Here is a 21,848-nt window from a genome sequence, read left to right on the forward strand (position 1 = left end):
CTCTTCTACCCAAAAGGACCCTGTAAGCCTTTTGGAAGGACACCATCGGCGCCGCCCCTGCGCAGTAAACTAGAACCCCGCCTCGCGGGGCCGGGCTGAAATCCTTGTGCGTCAGGCCGCCCCGACCCCCCGGCGTCCCCCAGCAGGCGTGGCCCAGCCCGCTGGGCAGGCCCCTGGCGGCGGCGGCGGGTCTGAGGAGGCTCCGCGGCGCTCGGTTCCCTGCCCTGGGGCTGGCGCCATGGGCGCCCCTGTACCCGCACGCCCACAGTTACCCGGCCGCCGTCTCCTGCTGCTGCTGCTGCTCGCCGCCCCGCTCCCCGCCGCGGCGGGTAAGGACCCCCGCTACCCCCGCGAGCGCACACACACGGGGCGGGCGGCGGTCACTGGCGGGCGGCCGGGCCGTGAGCAACAGGGGGCAGAGCGGCCTGCGCGTGACCAAGCGCCCCATGCGCAGGGCGGGACCAGGCGACGGGATCCGCCTCTGGAGCCCCTCCGCTGCCTGCCCCAGCCCCCGCCCGCGGGCAGCTGGACCCCGCTGGTGTCCTCGCTGCCCGGGTGCTGAGGGCCCCACTCCTCACAGGTCTTCGTTCCCCCCTGGAGCTGGTCTTTCGTCTGCCTGCCCTGCAGGCTGTTTTTAACCCCAACTAAAAGCATGAGCTCAGGTGTGGAGACATCGGCTGGGCTGGGACCAGCCCTCAAATACCTGTGGGAGGGGGTGGGAATTGGGCAGCTGAGGCAGTCGTGCTATTAATGGCCACTGCTTCCCTACTGCCACATTTCCCACCTGTGGGGAGCCCCAGGGGTAGATGCCCCAGCTCCAGGGCTGTGCTTGGCTCGTTAACCTGACATCAGGCACCCTTATGCCTGCAACCTGTTTGAATTAATGCTTTGCTGTCTTGGATTAGAGTCAAGGAGAAGTAGGGCTGAAAGAGACCTCCTGAGGTCATCTGGTGAGTCCAACCCCTCTCCCCGAGGCAGGGTCATCCTTATCCAAACCATCCCAAACAACCATAACCTAAACTTAAGAGTACCCTCAACACAGGCACAACACAGACCTAACACCCTACCTGCACAGGTAAAGCATGGGAACCATGGCAGCAAATGTCTGCTTCTATAAAAGATTGCTACTACAGTGTATACTCCAGAGGTCCTGGATAGAGGGCCACACACCTGGCTACAGAAGAACACAAAACCTCCCACAGTCCTTTCCAGCCTGACCATGAGGTAAAATCCCTTCCTGACCACAAATATAGGAATTGGTCTGACCCTGAGTGAAGGGGCAAGACACCCCAGCCAGGGACCTCTGGCTTTGCTCCTAGCAAGACAATTGACACATCCCAGTTTAAGCCCCCAGTTTTAGCTGTAGCCAGAGATGACCCAAGCAGGGTGCGGGGCCTGGGGCAAATCAGCCTGTGCGGGGCTCCACCCTCCGGACACAAGGAAGGAAGCTGGCAGAAGATGCAGGGGGGGCGGTGCTGAGTAACTGGATGTGTCACTCCAGAGGCAGCACTGAGTCACTGTGCCACTCCCCCTGGCTTTGTGGGCCCCCCAAAGGTGGGTGGTCACCCTGATTCCCCGCCCCCCCCCCCCAGGGACAGCCCTAGCTGTAAGCAACACCCAATGCCTTTGGGAAGATTTAGAAACACCTGGGCACATTCAGCGGAAAAGGGGGTGGGGCAGTGGGAGAAACCAGAAAATCCCAGAAGCATATGAAATACCTGTGGTAGAAAATAAGCATATCTATGCCTGTATCCACAACCAATGACTGTCCAACCTCTTGAACACTGCCAATGATGGGTAGTCCACAACTTCCCTAGGCAGGCTATACTACTGCCTTGCTATTCTCACAGTGAAGTTTTTCCAGATAGCCAATTTAAATTTACTTTGCTGCAACTTCAAGCCATTAGTCTGCATCCTTTTCTCTCAAACGAGAGAAAAGGTACTTTTTCTCTTCTTTATGGCAGCCCTTCAGGTATTTGAAGACTTCTATCATGTCCCCTCTTAAGCATCTTTTCTACAAGCTGAACATGCCTAGCTCCTTCAGTCGTCCCTCATATGACTTGCTTTCCAAGCACTTGATCATTTTTGTTGCCTGCCTCTGGGCACTCTCTAACTTCTCCATGTCCTTTTCAAAATGTGAAACCCAGCGCTGCACACTGGTACTCCGGATGAAGTCTAACCAGTCCTGAGTAGGGAGGCACTACCACTTCCCATGAAAATTCAACTTAAGAGGCCATTTCAGCCCAGTGGGGAAATGGCTGGGCCGTGCCAGTCCTACTGGGGGTCACAGACCCTCATGCCAAGCCAGGTGACTCGTAGCCTAAAGGACAGGATTAGCTAAGAAATGCCCAGCAAAAGGGCCAAAGGATGGTAGGATCCTGCACCTGTGCTGGAAACCCCTTCCTTCCTGCATTGGGAATCCTGGAAGTCAGACCTCCAACCTCACAGAGCATAATTAGTTGACATTAAAAATTACTTTAAAGAAAAAAGGCTTTAATTTGGTTGGGTCAGGAAGAGAACCCAGCATATTTCTTCAGATCATAGAATCATAGAAAATTAGGGTTGGAAGAGACTTCAGGAGGGCATCTAGTCTGACTGCCTGTTCAAAGCAGGACCACCCCCAACTAGATCATTTCAGCCAGGGCTTTGTCGAGCTGGGCCTTAAAAACCTCCAAGGATGAAGATTTCACCATCTCTCTAGGTAACCCATTCCACTGCTTCACCACCTTCCCAGTGAGAATTGTTTTCCTAATACCCAACCTAAACCTCCCATGCTGCAACTTGAGACCATTGTTCCTTGTTCTGTCATCCATCACCACTGAGAACAGTAGCTCCATCCTCTTTGGAACCATCCTTCAGGTAGTTAAAGGCTGCTCTTAAACTCCCGCAGTTTTCTCTTTTTCACACTAAATAAGCCCAGTTCTGCAAGGCTCTCCTCAGAAGTAATATGGCCCAACCCCCTCACCATTTTTGTTGTCTTCTGCTGGACTCTCTCCAACTTGTCCATGTCCTTTCTGTAGTGGGGCACCCAAAACTGGGCGCCGTACTCCAGATGTGACCTCACCAGTGCAGAATAGAGGCAAATAATTACTTCGATATGATGCCAGTGCTCCTACTAATACATCCCAGTCTGCTGTTGGCCTTTTTTGGCAACAGAGGCACCCTGTTGACTCATATTCAGCTTATTGTCCACTATAACCCCCAGATCCTTTTCTGCCGAGCTGCTGCTTAGCCAGTCAGCCCCTAGCCTGTACTGGTGCATGGGATTGTTCTGTCCTAAGTGCAGGACTTTGTACTTGTTCTTGTTGAAGGCTATAATATTTGTTTTGGCCTAATCCTGCAATTTGTCTAGGTCATTCTGAATCCTAGCCCTACCCTCCAGCGTATCTGCTAGTCCCCCCAGCTTGGTGTCATTTACAGATTTTCTGAGGGTGCACTCCATCACATCTTCCAGAATGTTCATGAAGATATTGATTAAAACTGACCCCAGGACTGGTCCCTGGGACACTCCACTTGATACTGGCTGCCAGTTAGATCTTGAGCCATTGTTCACTACCTGTTGAGCCTGACAATCCAGTCAGCTGTCTATCAACCTTATAGTCCATTCATCCAACCCATACTTCCTCAGCTTCCTTGCAAGAATGCTGTTGGAGACTGTATCAAAAGCCTTGCTAAAGTCAAGGTATATCACATCCACTGTTTTCCCCGCACCCACAGATCCAGTTATCTCATGGAAGGCAATCAGGTTGGTCAGGCATGACTTGCCCTTGGTGAATCTATGCTGACTGTTTCTAATCACTACCTTCTCCAAGCGCCTTGAAATGGATTCCTTGAGGACCTGCTCCATGATTTTTCTAGGGACTGAGGTGAGGCTGGTCTGTAGTTCCCTGGATCCTCCTCCTTCCCTTTCTTAAAGATGAGCACTGTATTTGCCCTTTTCCAATCGTCTGGGACCTCCTCCAGGCCCCACATGTTTTCAAAGATAATGGCCAGCGGCTCTTCAATCACATCAGCCAATTCCCTCAGCACCCTCAGATGCATTGTATGTGGCCCCATAGTCTTGTACATGTCTAGCTTTTCTAAATCGTCCCTAACCTGTTCTTTCACCACTGAGGACTGCTGACCTCTCCAAACTGTGCTGCCTTCTGCAGTAGTCTGGGAGTTGACCTTGCCTGTGAAGACTGAGGTAAAAAAGGCATTGAGTACTTTAGCTTTTTCCTCCTCATCTGTCACTAGATTGCCTCCCTCATTCAGTAAGAGACCCACACTTTCCCTGACCTTGTTGCTAACATACTTGTAGAAACTCTTCCTGTTACTATTCATGTCCCTTGCTATCTGGAACTCCAGTTGTGCTGTGGCCTTCCTGATTTCATCCCTGCATGCCTGAGCAATACTGTTATACTCTTTCCTAGTCATCTGTCCAAGCTTCCATTTCTTGTAAGCTTCCTTTTTTGTATCTAAACTGACTGAAGAGTTCTCTGTTAAGCCAGGCTGGTCGCCTGCCATATTTGCTGTTCTTCCTGTATATCAGGCTAATGCTCTGTGTTTTTTCACATCCGCTGGATGATAAAACCAGTGCAGTGGATCTAGAGCACAAGCTTTGGCCCATGAGAGTTCATGAAAGCTTGTGCTCTGTGTATTTCTTTAGTTAGTCTATAAAAGGGATGCTCAACCCCTGGTCCACAGGTCACATCCAACTCCCCACATAATGTCATCTGGGTCTGTGGGCAGCCCTGTGAGCCCTGACGCTGTGCACTTGATCAAGTGTGCAAGATAGGGGTCTAGTCCTGGTGTGCGGGGGCAGCACAGAGCTCTGGAGTCTGATGCTAGCACACAGTGCCAGGCAGGGGCAGCATGGGGCCCTAGGGCCTGATCCCAGTACGCTGGGCCAGGGGGAACAGTTCAGGGCTCAGTCTGGCCCAGATTGGCCTCATGCCAGTCATCTGGCCTGTGAAGCCCAAACCTTGAGAACCACTGGTCTGTAAGGTGCATATCTACCCAGACTTCTGCCTTATTTCAGAGTAACATAACTAACTACCTTTCTCTAATAAAATTCATTTAATTTGTTACTTCTAATGCACAAGCACAGTGCTATGTATTTTGCTTTCCAGTGCTTAAGGGAAATGTTTAAATTAGATTTAAAGAAAAAAACTGTTTATATTTATTTTAAGGAAGGAAGGGGGGGGGTTCTTAGACTCATTTTGGTAAAAATTATTAATGGCCTGCACTTCCAAAGTCCTGACATATGTCATGAGTCTCCTCCTAGAAAGAGCTAAAAATAGCATGCAGTAATTGTACCAAAGGAATCCTTGCAGTTGTTTGCCATTGATGTTCTGAAGTTCCTTTGCATTGCAAAGCAGCTCCCCAGTAGACATGTAGATGCTTCAGTTCACTTTCATATTCTTTTTATTTTCTCCTAGTATTTTCACAGGTGTAAAATGCAGGCAGTTGCTGCAGGAATAGTGAACTGTGAAGTAAAGACAGAAACAGTAAAGTAGAGAGAGCTTTCTTGAGGACAAAGTAGAGGTAATTTATCTGGGGCTTGAGCTGGGAAAATGAGTGTTTGCTTTTTTGTTTCTACTCCTTTTAAAAGAATCAAGATAAATATTTTTTAATAAACAAATTGCACTAGCATATGGCTGCATGGGAACAGCAAGGACAGTTAAGTCAAATTAACTGAAGGTGTAAATTTTAAAGTGCATTAACAAACATTAAACTTATGTGTTGATGCCATTGGGAAATATTTTTCCTAACTGTTCAATCCTGTCATCAGAAATGTATGCTCAAGCAGCACCTAGCGAGGCCACTGGTCACATTAATCTATGCTAAAGAAATGACCTGTTTCTGAATGCAGATACATTTTTCTGGCTGGGCAGTATGGTTTTGACTATACAGAGTTTACATGCAATAATCTTTGGTACTGGTTCAAAAATACTGGTTAGAATCAGTTCTGGTTTAATTATAATGCATTTTTCTGCATCAGAGTTGAGCAGTGTCACAATGTCTAGCTACAGTTAAGTGGAACCAGTGATAAATCCATTTCCAGTACTGATTTAGACTGGTCTGTAGAAGTAAATAATGCAGAAGTTGCCTAAGTTAAAAACTGAAAGAGGGCCTGTGTCAGTATTTATAACTTTAGCAGTACAATATGAAAAGATGTAAGGACCCCAAGTTGTTAACTGCCATAACTGAGGAAGCAACTGGGTTTATGCTACAATTTACAAGTAACAGGATGAAGGAATAAAAAGGCACCATGAAAGCCATTTTGGTTAAATGGGCTATAAAATAATGAATGGTATAAGGTATGTAAATAGGGGTTTACTGTTTACTATTTCTCACCATACCAGAACTAGGGGATGTACAGGGACATGCTTAGGAAGCAGGTTTTAAAGTTAACAAAAAGTACGTTTTATCCACAGCATCTAATTAACTTGTGGAATTCATTGCCACAAAATGTTGTAGAGGTTAACAATTTAACCAGTTTCAAATGAAGATTAGACAAATTCTGGCAGGGTAGGTCCATCAGTGGGTATCAGTCCTTCTAAATTAGAACTCCTTAAGCCAGGGGCTGGCACACATGCCGAGCATGGTACGCGAGGCCATTGTGCCCAGCACACTACGGCCAGCCCTGGCTCCGAGGTAGCTGCTGCTGGTGACAAAGCCCGGGCTGCTCCCAGCAGGGCTTGCAGCATTCCAGCTGGCTGCTGGGAGCAGCCTGGGCTCTCAGCTGGCAGCAGCTGCCCAGAACTGAGGCTGGCTGCAGCCAGGAGGCTGCAACAGCTGTGCTGGGTTCCGGAGCCCCAACATCAACTCTGTACCAGTGCGTGCACGCACACCGCGGAGCGGGCAGTGGGGGAGGGGCCTGAAGCAGTCCAACCCCAGTCTCTCCCCTGCTCCTGACACAGAGCTGGTGACGGGTCTCTGGAGCCTGGCGCAGCTGTTTGTATCCAGCCTGGGCTCTGGGCAGCTGGCAGCTGGCAGCAAGCAGTGGGCAGGCTGCAAACAGCTGCATCAGGCTCCACAGCTCCGGCATCAGCTCCATGCTGGCCGCAGCTGTGCACGCACCTCGAGACATGCTGTGCCGCCCTGCTGTCCACTCTGAGATGCACGCACAGTCACCGCCAGCATGAAGCTGATGCCAGGGCTGTGGAGCCCAGTTCTTACATTCGTACATGCACAGATAGGGTCATATATCCAAGCCTTTATACCACCATACAGATTGTCCCCTCTTTTCGAGACATCCACATGATGGGGATGGAGGGGCCAGTGATAATTCTACTTGGTTCTTCTTGTACACTTCCAATTTCTTCTGCTAGGTTGTGAATTCTCTCCTCAGCTCTCACTGCTGCAGAAGAGCAAGGGGTTGACACACACTTCTCTGTCTTGCTCTCTGGCTGGGTGTGGTACTAGTGGCTTAGAAACATGTCCCAAACCCTTTTTTGACTGGACCTGAGCATTGACAAATTTATGACCGTTTGTATACTTAAAAGCAAGTCTTATATCAGCCATCATTTATTTATTAATTGTTTTGCTTTTATACTGCATTACTTCCTCTTTCTGGCTGTGGGAATTCATGCACAATTGGCAGTGTTGCATTTAGGGCTGAAGAGTTTGTGGTGATTCCACATCATCTTTACTTTTCTTCTTTTCATAAATCAAGTGTGCCATCTGTTCCTTGCCCTGGGCATATGCTATACATCTAACATTTTTGAAAGGGTGAAATAAATTCTGTGGTGTGTGAGTAGTTCCTTCGCTTTACAGTTGTAAACAAACAAACAAAAAACAAGCATCTAGATTTTATGCCTAAAAGTGAATGGTGGCTTTATCATCACCACTTCTGCAGTACTGTTGCAGGTTCTCATAGTGTAATATGTAACATTCAGATTTCTGTGGTTAGTACAGTTTATTCTGCCTTCAGCCAGTATGTAAAATTTACTGACCAAACATCCAAGAAAGAAATCATTTAGCATCATTTCAAGTGGTAGAACTAGTAGGGGTGAGAAGGGATTAAGTAAGGAAAATCTTACTTTATTTTTATTGTGGCTATATGATGATGAAATACAAATTATAATTACTCCTGGTTTGTACCTCTGATACTGAGATGCATCAGAATTATTTATTATTCAAACAGTACCACTTATGGGCTTTGCCTCCTTTTTAGCATCAGTAAGATTCATTTCCCAAAGCTCCCTCTGAATGAAAAGTAGAGATTCAGTGGTATAAATCAAAACAACTGCTGCAGAATATACATCCTTCATAATTACGTTGTCTATTTGTTGCCCTGTGGAGTCAGGCCAGCTCTCAGGATCTCAATATTGTGCTGTTAGGAAGGTGTGATGCAATTGCATGTATACAAACACACAAATCAAGTAGGTGCATATATACACACACTACCAGCTCAGGCACATACACATCCAAACTAGCCTAGGCACATGCATATCTATCACCAATCCAAGCACATACATGATACGCCCCAAAAGTTAGACAAAAATCAATTGTCCACACTCAGTATACATACACAGATCACTAATTGATATATCATGTACACAATAACATATATACACACACACTCACCAGTTCACACACATACAACCCACCTACATATAGGTAAGTTCCTAACTTGGATGGTACGGTATGTATGTGTGTGCTTGGGGTACCTGGGATACTTGGGGGAAGGCTAAGGTGAGAGAGAGAGATAAAGTGTAGGGAGTGAAAGTTGCCAGAACTGGGATTAGAACCAGTAGATTAGAGAGAAGATGGCTGAGGAACTGAGGTTTGGGGTTACTTAAGGCAGATTGGGGCTGGAAACTGAGGCAGACAGCTGAGATATTGGCGGTGGGGGCAGATAAGTGGTGACAAGGAGCAGACAGCCAGGAAAGAGAGAGAGAGGCAGAAATCTGGAAGCCTGGGGCTGGAAACAGGCTGACAGCTTAGAGACTGGGGGAGCAGATAAGTGGTGACAAGGAGGAAACAGACAAAAACACAGCTCGGGGTTTCAAAATAACAGGTTTATTAAACAGACAACACGCTACACAGCACCATGAAGTTATTGGTTCATGCACACACACACGCATGCACACACACACACAAGCAAGCACTCACAATGGCAGCAGGAGAAAGAGACTCAGTGGAAGGGTTGGAGTCCAGGTAGGGAAGAGAAACAGAATCCAAGTCCTTGGTTGAAGAGGGGGTGGGGATGATAGCTACCTATCCAGGCTGGAAAGGGGTCCTTGTCCAATAGGTGTTGTCCTGAGGGGCGTCGCTGCCAGGGCCTTGGGTGAATAGGTGGTGTGGCATGGTGCTGGTCAGATGGAGGGGGCGTTCCAAGGAGTCAGTCTTCACTACCCCTTTTTATGGGGCAGACTACCTCTGATCTCCTATGGGGAAGGCCTGTGCAGGCAATGTCAGTCTTGTTCCAGAGGGCTCCAGGTGTTTTTACTGAGCACGTGCAGCTTGGCACAATAGTGGGTTGCCTCATCTTTTGTTTCTTCAATGCTGAGGGTTCCAAGGGCTGGGTCGTTGGTCCAGGTATTGGTGTTGATGGTTCAGTCATTCACAGGGAGCTGTTTTTAGACCCGTTGCCATTGTCTCTCCAGCATCCTCATTCATCCCCATTCATTCAGGAACCAAGTTACATAGGAAGGATATGTATGAGTCATAGGTTTCACAACCCGGCATGGGGATAAGATGGAGGCTTGACATTATAAGATGGAACTTGACATGACTCATGCTAACTTACATATATAGGCCTGAAACAGTAATTGCACAATATAAAAGCAGTAAAAAATCAATACAAACATAATAATTATCACTTATAAAACAGTGGATATCTATATCAAAATAGCAGGGCACTTATTTGCAAAGAAGGGAGAGAAAAGTAAAACTTACTACTTAAAATAAAATGTTAAAGTTTGTCCTACATCTTAGCTTACTTGTACTTATCCATGGGGAATAGAGAGGGAGATAAAAAGTCAGAAATGGTTGGGGAAGGGGAGGGAATGAATTTTTAAATAAATTTAAAAAAAAAGGAAAAAGGGGGGTTTTACTACGTATTAAAAAAGAGGTTTGTTTTCCCATCACTGCATGTTGATGATTCAAGTAGATGATAGTAAACTTACTGTTTTCAAAAGCTGCTTGCATATGAGTATCTTTGGTAGGCAGGCTTTGGGCTAAAATGGCTTTAGTTTCCCTCCCAATCCTGGACTGCTCCAAGGACTGGAAAGATACCTGCTAATAAACCATGGGAGTCCTGGAAGCATGTCTGAGTTAAAGGAGCATGTGGTGGCTATCCCATAGACTGCAGTACTGCTTAGACATTGAGCGTAGCCTACTCCATAACCCCTCAGTAAAGGGTTTTTTTGGGCAATCTTGGAGAGCAGCCTTAAAGCTCCTTTCACAGTGTGCATCCCTGCCTCCTGGCCCCCAGCCTCCTGGAAGCTGCAGGAGCTTCTAAAGCAGAAAAACAGCCGCTGCTCTGCTCTGGCTCGTGGCACAGCCTCCTCCCTGCTTGTCCCAGGGCCAGGGGGCAAGCTGCTGTCGTGCCACTGGGGCCCTGAGGTGTGTGAGGGGGCTGGGACCCCCCCCTCAGGGGGGTGGCAACCCTCAGGCCACCTGTGGGTGAGGGCAGCCAAGCCTTTGCTACCCCAAGCCTCAGGTGCACAATGCAAGTTCTGCACTGCCTCCTTGGGCTTCTCATGTTCCAGGCCACATTCCCACTGACTTGTGCCACCCCCAGTGACTCCAGGAGCCCCCCACATTGCCCCGAAGCCTGACAGGCCCTTCCCTGGCAGCTGCTGGAGTGCAAACGCGGCCATGGGGCTTGGGGCAGCAAGTGCCCAGCTGGCTCCTCCCTTGCAACCCTTCCTGCAAACCCTACAGCCACACCCTCATCCAGACTCAATCATACATCCCACAAATACCACACACACATACACAGCTCCCCACAAACCCCACATCCACCCACCCACTCATAGCCCCCAATACCACTACACACCCCACGTACTATACAAGAGTATGACTACATTTTGAGCTATTACGCAATCACTTCTACATATAAAGCACAAACACACAAGTATCAGGACAAAGATATATCTTTTAATTAAATTAAAATATAATATTATGGGTATTTGATTTTTAGTACATAATTTGTTTTTTTTCCCAGTTCTAAAATAGCAAAAACCCTCTTCTCCGGAGGAATGCTTCCAGGGGCAAGGGGAGGGACTTCCGGTGGCAAGGGTCAGAGGTCAGGGGTGGGACTTCCAGTCCCAAGATGGCGACCAGGAGTGGGGCACCTGTCAAGGGGCAGGGTTACTTGTGTGGCCCTCGACAGCCTGGCAAAACTTGCTAAACAGCCCTCCGCCCAAAATAATTGAGCACCCCTGTTGTAGTGTCTAAGTAAAACTTGAATAAAAGTGAAATAAAGAGTTTTCTCTGAGGAAAGGACTGATTCCTTTATTTGAAAGTTGGTTATTTAAGGAGTCCCATGTATTCAGCTGCTTTAAGTGGGTTTTTAAAAGAATCAAGGTAAGTAAGGAGTACTAGTCAATATTGAAGTCAATATTTAATGCATTTATCTGTAACTGGTAGGTCTGGGTCCTTTTATCTTGCCCATCACTGAAGTCAGCATGACTTTGGGCATTAACTTTGGGTACAACATAAAACCTTCCAAAAATGTAGTTGTATTAATACTTTAGATATATATTTAATTGTAAAATGCTATTTACTATAGTAGTAGAATAATTCAGTTTTCTGTGGTGGGAATTTCATAAGGGAGCTTGTTCTTTATTTTCTTGGAATTGAGTGCAATCTATTTATTCTTCCCCTTTTCTCTGGTATAGTTCAGAAGCACCATATGAAGGTCAGCATGACAAAATTATACAGCCTGGAGCAATATTGTAAGATTATGACAATGACACTTAGTGTGTACATAAAATATTCACAAGCAGTTTCCTGGTAAAGAGCAGAAAAGATTTGTACAGTAACAGGACAAAAAATAATTTTCTATCTGTGTTTAGTGCCTGGAGTACCTGGTAGGTATTTAGTCCTCATCCTGTGATGGGAGTTGAGGAATGAGCAACTTATAGGATTGACCCCCGAATTCCAAAGTTCCTTCTAAGAATAGAAATTGAGCCACCAATGGGGGGAATAATTAGGGTAATGTCATAGTTTAGGGTTGCAACAGAAACTGTTTTTTATTGTACTGCATTAGGGCCTCCAAGTCAGAGCCCCATTGTGCAAAAATGGGTAGCAAAATGACATGTACCTGAATCAACATTTCACACTCATCTGAAAAAAAAAACAGCTTAAAAGCCCGGCTAAGGGTTTCTGAAGCCCATCTTATAATTTCACATATCACACTTATACATTTAAATGTATAATGCCTTCTGAAGCTTTTTTAAAGGTTTTAGAGACTATAAATCATGTCCCATTATTTTATGATAATATACAGGTCTGTTATTCTATTTTACAAATGCAAACCTGAAGCACACGCTAAGAAGAGTTAACCAGGGTCACACAAACTTCCTCAGGCATCTTGATAATATACATTTCATTTTTATGAGGATGTGGATGAGAACAGTCACATGGTTCTATAATGGTATAGCAAAATAATTCTATACGTTGCAAAACATATTGTATGTACTCAAATAACATACACACCTAGGTCTAGAAGAAACAAGAGTTTAACACACACACAGTAATTTCTGACCTTGTTGATGGAAGTCTTTCATTTCATATATCATGGCCCCAGGTAAACATTCAGGTCAAAGTTCAAATGGTTTATTCCTATGTTGGCTTTGTTCTTAGAAAAATCCAGTTGTTTTGAAACATTATTTAGCCTTTCTGAAGCTGATGACTATTTACTTAATCTATTTAGAAAACCCTCATCATTGTAGTGTCTGAGCACTTCCCAAACATTAAGAAACAGAAATATTGAACATTCCAGTCTTAAAAGAAATAACTTTATAATTGTTTCCTGTATGAAACAAGTTGGAATGCAACCTATTGAAGGTAAGCTACTTTAAAAAGATCAATCATAGAGCTGACACAAGTGAGTGGAAAGGCTCCAATTGTGTCTTATATTGAGCCCTTTGTTCAGAAAATGTTGAGATTTGTGGTCATTCTTGTCACTTACAGGAATAAGGTGCATAGTCTAGGTCCAGTACCTACACTCATGTGCCTCCTGCTATTGGTCAGTAGCATCATTATAATGTTGTTCTTGTCATGAACAGGGAGGTGATTTATATTAAATGAGGCCAATCAAATGAGGGGCCTTTGAATATAAAGACAGGGACCTTGAACTGGAATCTCTAGTCAGTGAGAAATCAGCATAGAGAGTAGAACTGGTGGGATGAAGCTATTTACATTGACCTGTGCTGCTAGACTGAGAAATGAAATATGTTCTTAGAAGGTGTCAAACAGATCTGAGGGTTTCCCCTAAGTTCATGCCATCTTTGATTCCATGGAGTCATACATCTTTCAAAATAATGTCAATTATTTGTAAAGCAGTGTAATTCAGTAGAGTACTCCCCTGAGAGGACACAGACCAGAGGAGAAGATGATGTTTTAAAAATAAATAATTTTAGCTAGCTGCTGTGCCATTTCCTTTGCCTTTCCTTCCTTTATTTTCTTGTCCATTCAGCACATACATGTAGCTATTATATGGTGTGTCCCCAGTCATATATTTCTCATTGCGTTTTTCTCTCTCTGTCTTTTCCTGCAGCTCTTATGGAGAGTAACTAGTAAGCTGAAATGATGCAAGAAACCCAGAGGGTGAGACTGGATAGTAAATGAGCATACAGTCCAAAAACAAAGGCACTTGAACACTCCCCCACCCCCCGATGTCAGTAAAATCCTATGCTGCATTTACAGGGGCAGTGCATCATAAAGCTGAGAGGTGCCATCACTCCCCATTTGGTACTGATGAAACCTCTCCCAGATAACTGTGTTTGGTTCTTGGTACCTGTGTACCAGAGAGAGGATGTAAGATTATATATATCACTTGATTTCATGGCTAAAGGGGATGATATTGGACCATTGTTCAAAACTGAAGGAACAGAAATACCAGTGATCCAGAAAAATAATTGCAGGTAGTCAAAGGTGATTTAACTAAGAATAATGTGGTGATAGACGCTTTCTAAATATGTAGGAAAAAAGCAAAGGACAAAATAAATTGGGTATACAGAAAGTCTAGTAGTGACATGTAAGATTATTTGTCACTATTCTAATGGAAATGGTAGAAGCCCTATTACCTAGGGACCAAACTTTTTGGCAGGCATGCCACAAATTAGCCCTGCAGCCTCCCATTCTCCTTCTCTGTCCCTTCCCCTGCCCAATCTGTTGCTTTGCTTTCTGTCTGACCTGCTACTTTGTAGGAGCATGTACACATGGTGCTTACTGTGGAGTTGCCTAATTAGCTCTGCAGCAAAGCATCTCCATCTACACATGTGGAGCTATTAGGCCAGAGTAAATTAATTAACTTCGCTGTAGTTTAGTGCTGCCCAATACAAGTACCATCCTATGGCACAGTTATTTAATTCACCACAATACATGTGTAGATAGTGACTGGGGCTGGCTTGAAGGTGCTACAGTGCAGGGTTGCCTGCTGGCTAGACCCACACTTTAGCACCATCATTCCCCATCCAGCCCCACCACAGCATATTGAATCAGGTCAGAGCTGGCAGGCTGACTGACCCTCACACCCTCTGCCAGCCAGGGATGTGCTGCCCTCAACACGCTTTGGTCCCAGACATGCGTGTTAATTCCATTGCCCAGGAGCAAAAAACTATGGTGCAAAGCTGGAGTTTATTCAGGCGTATGAACATCATGTAGATGCATCCTGTTTTCTGCTTTCTGCTGCTGGGCTGCTTGTCCCATCCTTGATCCACACATAGAGCCTGCCTGTGACACTTGTAGCAGCTGTGCTGCAGGTTGACCACGTCAATGTAAGGGATTAAAAGTTAACCTGACTAGATCACAGGGGACTAATCCTTAAAAATCAAAATATTGGATGGGTGGGTTTAGTTCTAAGTCTTTTGTGTCTCAATTTTCTCATCTGTCTCACGCATCTTAGTGTCTCACACTTGTTCTTTAGCTCGCTTGCTAAATTAGATTCTTATGTATATTTTATGTATGCTAACTCCAGGTACTACTGCATATGCAGTGGTTGTTGTGATTAATCTAAAATGCATACCGTGTGGAAAAATGCAGAACTCCAGTAAGATGATTCCTTCATAACAACAAAATCTAAAATAATTTTTTTTTACTGTGCAGAGTGCCCTTCATCTGTCTGGATTCCATTTGGAAGTTACTGCTATGCTTTTTTTCAAGGAACATTAAACAATGTGGAGAGTGTTGAGGATGCCAGGGATTTCTGTAAAAGCAATGGTACTGTAAGCAATCTCTCTTGTTTCTGATGTATTAGTAAAAGATAAATGTTTTGTCACTGCATTTCACAGGTGTAGTGTATTACCTTAGTCTTATTACATAAACTAAAATAGGAAAGTAATTAAACCTCATGCTGCAGAAGGTAAGAGTTTTCTCCCTTGTATACCTGTGTGCTTGTCTTCCCTTAAAGTACTGGTACTTTTCTGCTGTTATCCAATACTGGGTTTCTTGTAACTGATATTGTCATGTGAAGGGATAGACACAGAGTCATTTGATGTAAGTTGATTTCAGCAGGTTTTTGATGGCCTGCAGGAGCTTCATAGTAGTTGAAGTATAGTAGTAAGCAATTACTTTTTTCATATTTGACCTCTGGAGATGATCTTCCCAGTGTTCAAGTTTAATTGGTATTTAACTGTGAATGTAGACCACAGTGACAGTCAGGTTCCCTGGAAACATTCTCCTAATCCATGTGAAAACAGGAGTGTGGCATAGTTTTATGCTAGTACTTTTGAACCCTGGGTGCTGCCAGATCTTTGTAGGATGCTAGGAGGTATGAAGAGATAAGCACATGTTCAGGCTTGTCCCTGCTGGCTTATCCCTCTACCTCTTCTGCCCAGCACTTCAAGATAAACACTGTAATATATAAAATCATTTTTTAAATTGGGTGCACTTAACTCTCAAAAGTTAGGGAGGGGTGCTTAGGTCCATTGATAGATACTTTAAGTCAAATCCTCCCCCCCCACTGGTTTATGTATTGCTATTCTATATACAGTACTATGTTACCATAGATCCCTGTCCTTACCTTGATGTTCTCTGTAAAGTCTAGATGTGATGCCACAAACTCATTTTCTATTATTATTTTTTTCTACCTGGTAAAATATTATATATGTATTATATGTGTATGGCTAGTTCCACTTAGCCCTCCTCAGGTCTATGTGGCAGTAAAGGCCTAGAAAGTCTTCTCCCCCCTGGCCCAGTGCCTATGCCCCTGCCTAGACACAATTTTATTTCTTCTTCTGAAGTGCAAGAAACTTTTAGAATGGAGTAAAACATTTTTGAGTAGGGTTTGGAAATGTCTTTTGTTATGTGACCTTCATCTCAGTAGGTGTAGTAATCTGATATTTGTGGTTATACAAGCAACCCATCACTTAACAAGTTCTGTAGAGAAATAATTCTTTTTTTTTTTAAAGAAAATGAAAAATCAACTTGCTTTCAAGGAAAAAGGCAAAATTCCCATTGACTTGAAGAGAATGTGGTGTGACATTCAGCATTAATTTAACTTTCAATTTACTATTTTGAATTTCATTTGATTTTAAAACATTATTTGAAAAAAGTGGTTGTGAAAATTGAACTCGAGATTGACAGGGATTTTAGAGCAAATTGCTGTGCTGACACTTATTTTAAAATAGTGCATACGTATTAAACAAGAAGGGTTGGGCTTAGGCATATCTATGTAGATAACTTTTTTACTGCTTATTAATATTTTTAAAAACTTATAAATAACATATACATGATCAGATTGGTTATGCACAGGTAATAAGAGATTAAATTTGCACTGCTTGCTGCTTCTTTTAAATGATTGTTGTGTTCAAAATCTGAAACCAATCAAGGGAATATGACACATCTGAGACACCAGTTCCATGATCTAATTACATTAATTAAATTTCTTAGGTTTCTTTTCAAATTACATATATATCAATCTAACTACCTACATACTTTAAATCTCATCTTAAGTAGCATCCATCTGGCACTGTGGGCATATATTTTATTTCCTGTCAGCATGCCACCTCAGTGCTAGGAAGTGGGTAATGTATGTACACAATTAATTGGAAACATTAAATGTAATATATAGTTTAACTATATTTAAAAACTATACTTTAAACATTTTAACTATATATATACAACAGTTATGTGAAATGCATGTTAAAAGAAAGATTTAATAAGCTGACTTTGTTTTTCAAATACAGCTTCTGGTGCAGATATTATTAGTATAAAAAATGAAAAGGAGAATACGTTTATACTGGAAACTTTCAAAAATCACTGGCACGGCCCTGATAACATTTTGTTGGGCATGATTTTTGATACAGATGGTAAGTGAAGTGAGAGGTTTACCATGTTGATGTTGTCTTAATACTTTGACTGTAATGATTTCAGAAAATACCAGTCTGTGAAATAGTTATTTAATTATGTGGCCATCTCAGTTCAACTCTTGTAAGACAAGTATCCAAACTGAAAAACCAACAGCAGGCTAACCAGAACGTTGGTTGGCAATGTCAAAAAATGAATATGGACTAATATGCAACTGACTTTTATCTCTAAATACCCTCTTCCACTTAGGGGCAGAGGAAGATATAAAGTTTGCATTGCCCTTACTTGTGCTGTAGTGCCTGTGCCAAAGATTAATATAGAATGATGGCCAGGCTTGTCAATCCAACAGCTTTGACAAGTGCTATATTTGCTTTAAAAATTAGTAAAACCAGCTTGTTGGTTGCATATTAATGGAAACAGTCTGGCTTTCCTTCCTCCATTCACATCAGTAGCTGAGAAAGAGATTTAACTAGTATGCATATACAAAAAGGACAGGTTCCAAATTCATCTGCACTGGGTAAAGCCAGAGTAACACATTAATGAATACGGATAAATTACTTGGGGCTTTTCATATCTAAGAACAGAATTTAGCTTAGTGAATGGAACATGATTTTTCCAGAGATTATTCTAGGTAAAATTGTGATTTAATTAAAAAGAGGGTTGTTACTGTATGCTACTTTCATTGCTCCAGAATAGCACCAGAAGAAAAGGTTAAAAGCCCTTAAGTTTTCCACTATTTAGTATACTAATATCCTAATGATAGCTGTCTACTTGTGCTGTCCTAGCACTGAGTATGCTGCCGTCTCCTTATGCTGTTCCTACTGGGACTATGACCTTGAACTGCTTGTACTATTTTCCTTAAGGATGACTGATCCTGATGAAGTTACCCATTATCATTATTTGGTCACTCTCTTAGGCCACATACAGATGTTCAGTTTCTACCGGGAGAATCATTATCCTGGTAGTAACTGAATGTGTGGAGATGTTCAGGGCTTTTCACCCACAGCAAAAATGAACACTCTAGGAGAAAATAATCCAGCAACACCCAGGGTTAATTTGCACCTGAGAGAGTTTCTCCCAGGAGACTGAACATCTGTACACTTTTCCACAGCTTAACTCCTCCCAGGATTCAGGAATTGTGGAGTGGGAGGAAAGGCTCTCTGCCTTCTCAAGTCTGGGCTTACTCCAGTCTTGACAAGGTGTTGTGAGGCAGCCACCAGTCCCTGCCTCTTTCCCAAACCAGACAGTCCCTGTTTTGGGAAGAGGTAAGAGGCTTTACCAGCTCCTGCCAGCTTCTCCTTACCACCCGCACCATTCAGCTGAACCACAGGTCAGCAATTTAAGGTCCAGCACCTGGGAGTATGACCCCAGGAAGCTGGGAATTGGGCTGGGGAAAGCCTCCCACTTTTAAATTGCCACCCCTGCCACTTATCTGAGTGGCAGGTGGGGCAAACAGAAGCTGGAGGGACCAGGGTCTAGGTATATGGAGGCTTTCCCAAGCCTGGCTCCCTGCTCCTCCAACTTCCCCTTGCTGCCTGTGCCCCACCAGCTGACCCAGAGCAGAGCGAGGTGAGGCAAGGCAGGCTGCTGTGTCACAACAGCAAACCATTGCAGCAAAATGCCCCCACCTCACTCCACACTGCTCTGGTTCAGCCCAGAGCAGCATGGGGCAAGGCAGGCTGCCATGCCCTTCTGCCAAGACTCTCATCTCCCTGCACTCCTCTGTGTCAACCCAGTGGAGTGCATGGAGTGGGATTATTCTCTTATGGGGGAGCACCAGGAGGATTCCCACCATAGGAGAATGCTGTCCTCCTGCCAATCAGCTGATTGTATGACTGCAGGCAGCCGAGGTGCTCAGGCATCTGCATGCCTGAGGAAGTTTGTGTGACCCTGGTTAACTCTTCTTAGCGTGTGCTTCAGGTTTGCATTTGAAAAATAGAATAACAGACCTGGCAACATTTGTACTTCTAGTGTACGAGAGAACATGCTTTCAACTAGTGAGTAATAATGACCCTGATTTAAACTGTGATCTTTCCTATGTGGGATAAAGGGAAAAAAAATCAAGATTTTATTAAAGAGACAGAAGTAAATTTGATATCCCCATTCCCCTGTGGCCTTCTAGGTCAGAAACTCAAAGCTCAGGCCTTAATCACAAAACCACCTTTCCTCACCTGTAATTCCCAATACCAGCATTGCAGGTTTGCCTGTAATAGAAAAGGTCACTGCCTTAAGGGTGCATTTTATCCCCTTGTTTGCTCTGTTTATTTACCTTGCCAGAAGCTCTCACTATCCCCACTGAAGATTATTAAAAATCTCTCAGCTGAGCTTACAATTAAACCTTTTAGGTCAGAGATGGTCAGGGCCATTTCCTGTATTAAGTAGAGCTTACCATAAATGTGCTAAATAAACAGATGTCCTAGTGCCCCTGTACCTGAAGAATATTCTACTTGCTTTAGGAGCTTTGTAAAGCCACAAATTGCTGAAGACAGACTCAAGATGAACTTTGAGACCTGTGACAGCCTCTCCTTCCAAGAAAATATGTGGGCTCAAGGAATACTGTATATAAAAGCCCAGTATACTGATGGCAGATCTGTTCAGAAAATTAGCCTTTTCTTTTGTTGCTATTGTAAGCATAAAGCGGGGGTGTGAGGAGAAAAAAGACTTTAAATCCTGATGTCTAAGCAGGAATGTATGTTAGGTGAGTTACAAATTATATCCTACTGTGTATGGCATGTAAGTGTGTACTGTTTATGGCATATAAGGGAATACTTACACATACCTAATGTGACTGAACTTACATCATTCATGTAAATAGAACTGTCTCAAGGGAGAGAGAATGTATCCCAAATTGGCAACCATGGATGGCACTGTCCAAATACAGTTGGCATATTCTGCTCTTGGGAAAGCAGCAGTAACAAGTGCCCAAGTACTGGTATATGATAGGAAGGTTTCTTGACCCAGGTGGTCTTTCTTACAAGCATATTATGGTTATGCACTGCTGCCCTCATTGCATGAAATTCAGAGCATATTTTTTTATGCTGCTTATTTCAGTGAGACCAAACTGGCTACAACTAACTATAATTAGCTATAGGTGTAACAACTTTCTAAACATATTTCTAAACAAAGTACCAAACCTTCAGAATGTTCCATTTTCTTTTAAGGGCAGTTACTTGATTAGGCAATGTGAAAAAAGTGTTTCTACTTGAACAACATGAGTACAATTCTTTCAATCACAGATAATTCTTTCAAGTGGTATGATGAGTCAGAAATGAATTTTACCAAGTGGACTGAGGAGGAGATTGATGAAGTGGTCATGAATACATGTGCTTTTATGAACACTAAGTCGGGGAAATGGGAAAAAAAGAGTTGTGAAGAGGTTCCTCTGACAGGGACCCTTTGTAAAACAGCCTGTAAGTATAACATGGCTTTATATCACACAAGTATTATTTTACTAGTTCTGTTGCACTGTTTGTTTATTAGGCATTCAGGAGCTGCCAGACTAGATTTCATGATATGCTAAGAAATAACTGTAACAGTCCTAGAATTTAAATTGTGCTTCCAGAATCTACAGTCCCTTAGCTTTGGCCGGGTCTACATAGTTTCATAGTGCTTAGGGTCGGAAGGGACCTAAACAGATCATCAGGTCCAACCCAGTGTCCTGGGCAGGAACAAGTGCTGGGGTTATAACACCCCAGCCAAACATCTATCCAGCCTTCTCTTGAAGACCCCCATGGTAGGGGAAAGCACCACCTCCCTTGGGAGTCCATTCCAGAGTCTGGCAGCCCTAACTGTAAGGTAATGCCTCCTGATGTCCAGCCTGAACCTTCTCTCTAACAATTTGTGGCCATTCTTCCTAGTAACTGCAGGTGGTGCCCAAGGGAACAGAGCCTCCTCCAATTTCCGCTGTTCCCCCGTGGTGAGTTTGTAAATGGCCACCAGATCCCCTCTCAGCCTTCTCTTGCGGAGGCTGAATAAATTCAGGTCCTTTAGCCTCTTTTCCTCTGGGCAATCTGGTGATTGCGCCAGAGGAGAAAGCAGACCTCTTTAACCAATTCTTCACCTCTGTTTTCTTGGGCAGGGACTGGGACTTCCCCACCGTGATGCAAGACGGACTCGAAGGGAATGCCTCCAGACCTCAGTTTGGGGAGGACCAGGTTAGAGAGCTTCTGGAGGGGCTGCATGTGTTCAAATCAGTGGGTCCAGATGTTCTCCACCCCAAAGGTGTTGAGGGAGCTAGCAGGGGTTATTGCAGGGCTCTCAGCACGGCTTTACGAGTGCTCGTGGTACTCGGCCCAGGTGCTGGATGATTGGAAGATAGCCTACGTGGTCCCCATCTTTAAAAAAGGGAGGAGGGAGGACCCGGGCAACTATAGGCC

General features: G+C 44.2%; 1 protein-coding gene across 1 annotated transcript; it reads left to right on the forward strand.

The window, feature by feature from the left end:
• The first annotated feature begins 214 nt into the window (after positions 1-214).
• On the forward strand, positions 215-21,135 carry CD302 (CD302 molecule). The gene is made up of 3 exons (XM_019554241.1): positions 215-329; positions 15,271-15,384; positions 20,709-21,135. The coding sequence occupies exons 1-3, from the start codon at positions 239-241 to the stop codon at positions 20,990-20,992; spliced, it is 489 nt and encodes a 162-aa protein (XP_019409786.1). The 5' UTR covers positions 215-238; the 3' UTR covers positions 20,993-21,135.
• Positions 21,136-21,848: the final 713 nt, after the last annotated feature.

The sequence above is a fragment of the Crocodylus porosus genome, unplaced genomic scaffold, assembly GCF_001723895.1.
Source record: "Crocodylus porosus isolate Cpor-Errol unplaced genomic scaffold, CroPor_comp1, whole genome shotgun sequence".
Classification (NCBI taxonomy): domain Eukaryota; kingdom Metazoa; phylum Chordata; order Crocodylia; family Crocodylidae; genus Crocodylus; species Crocodylus porosus.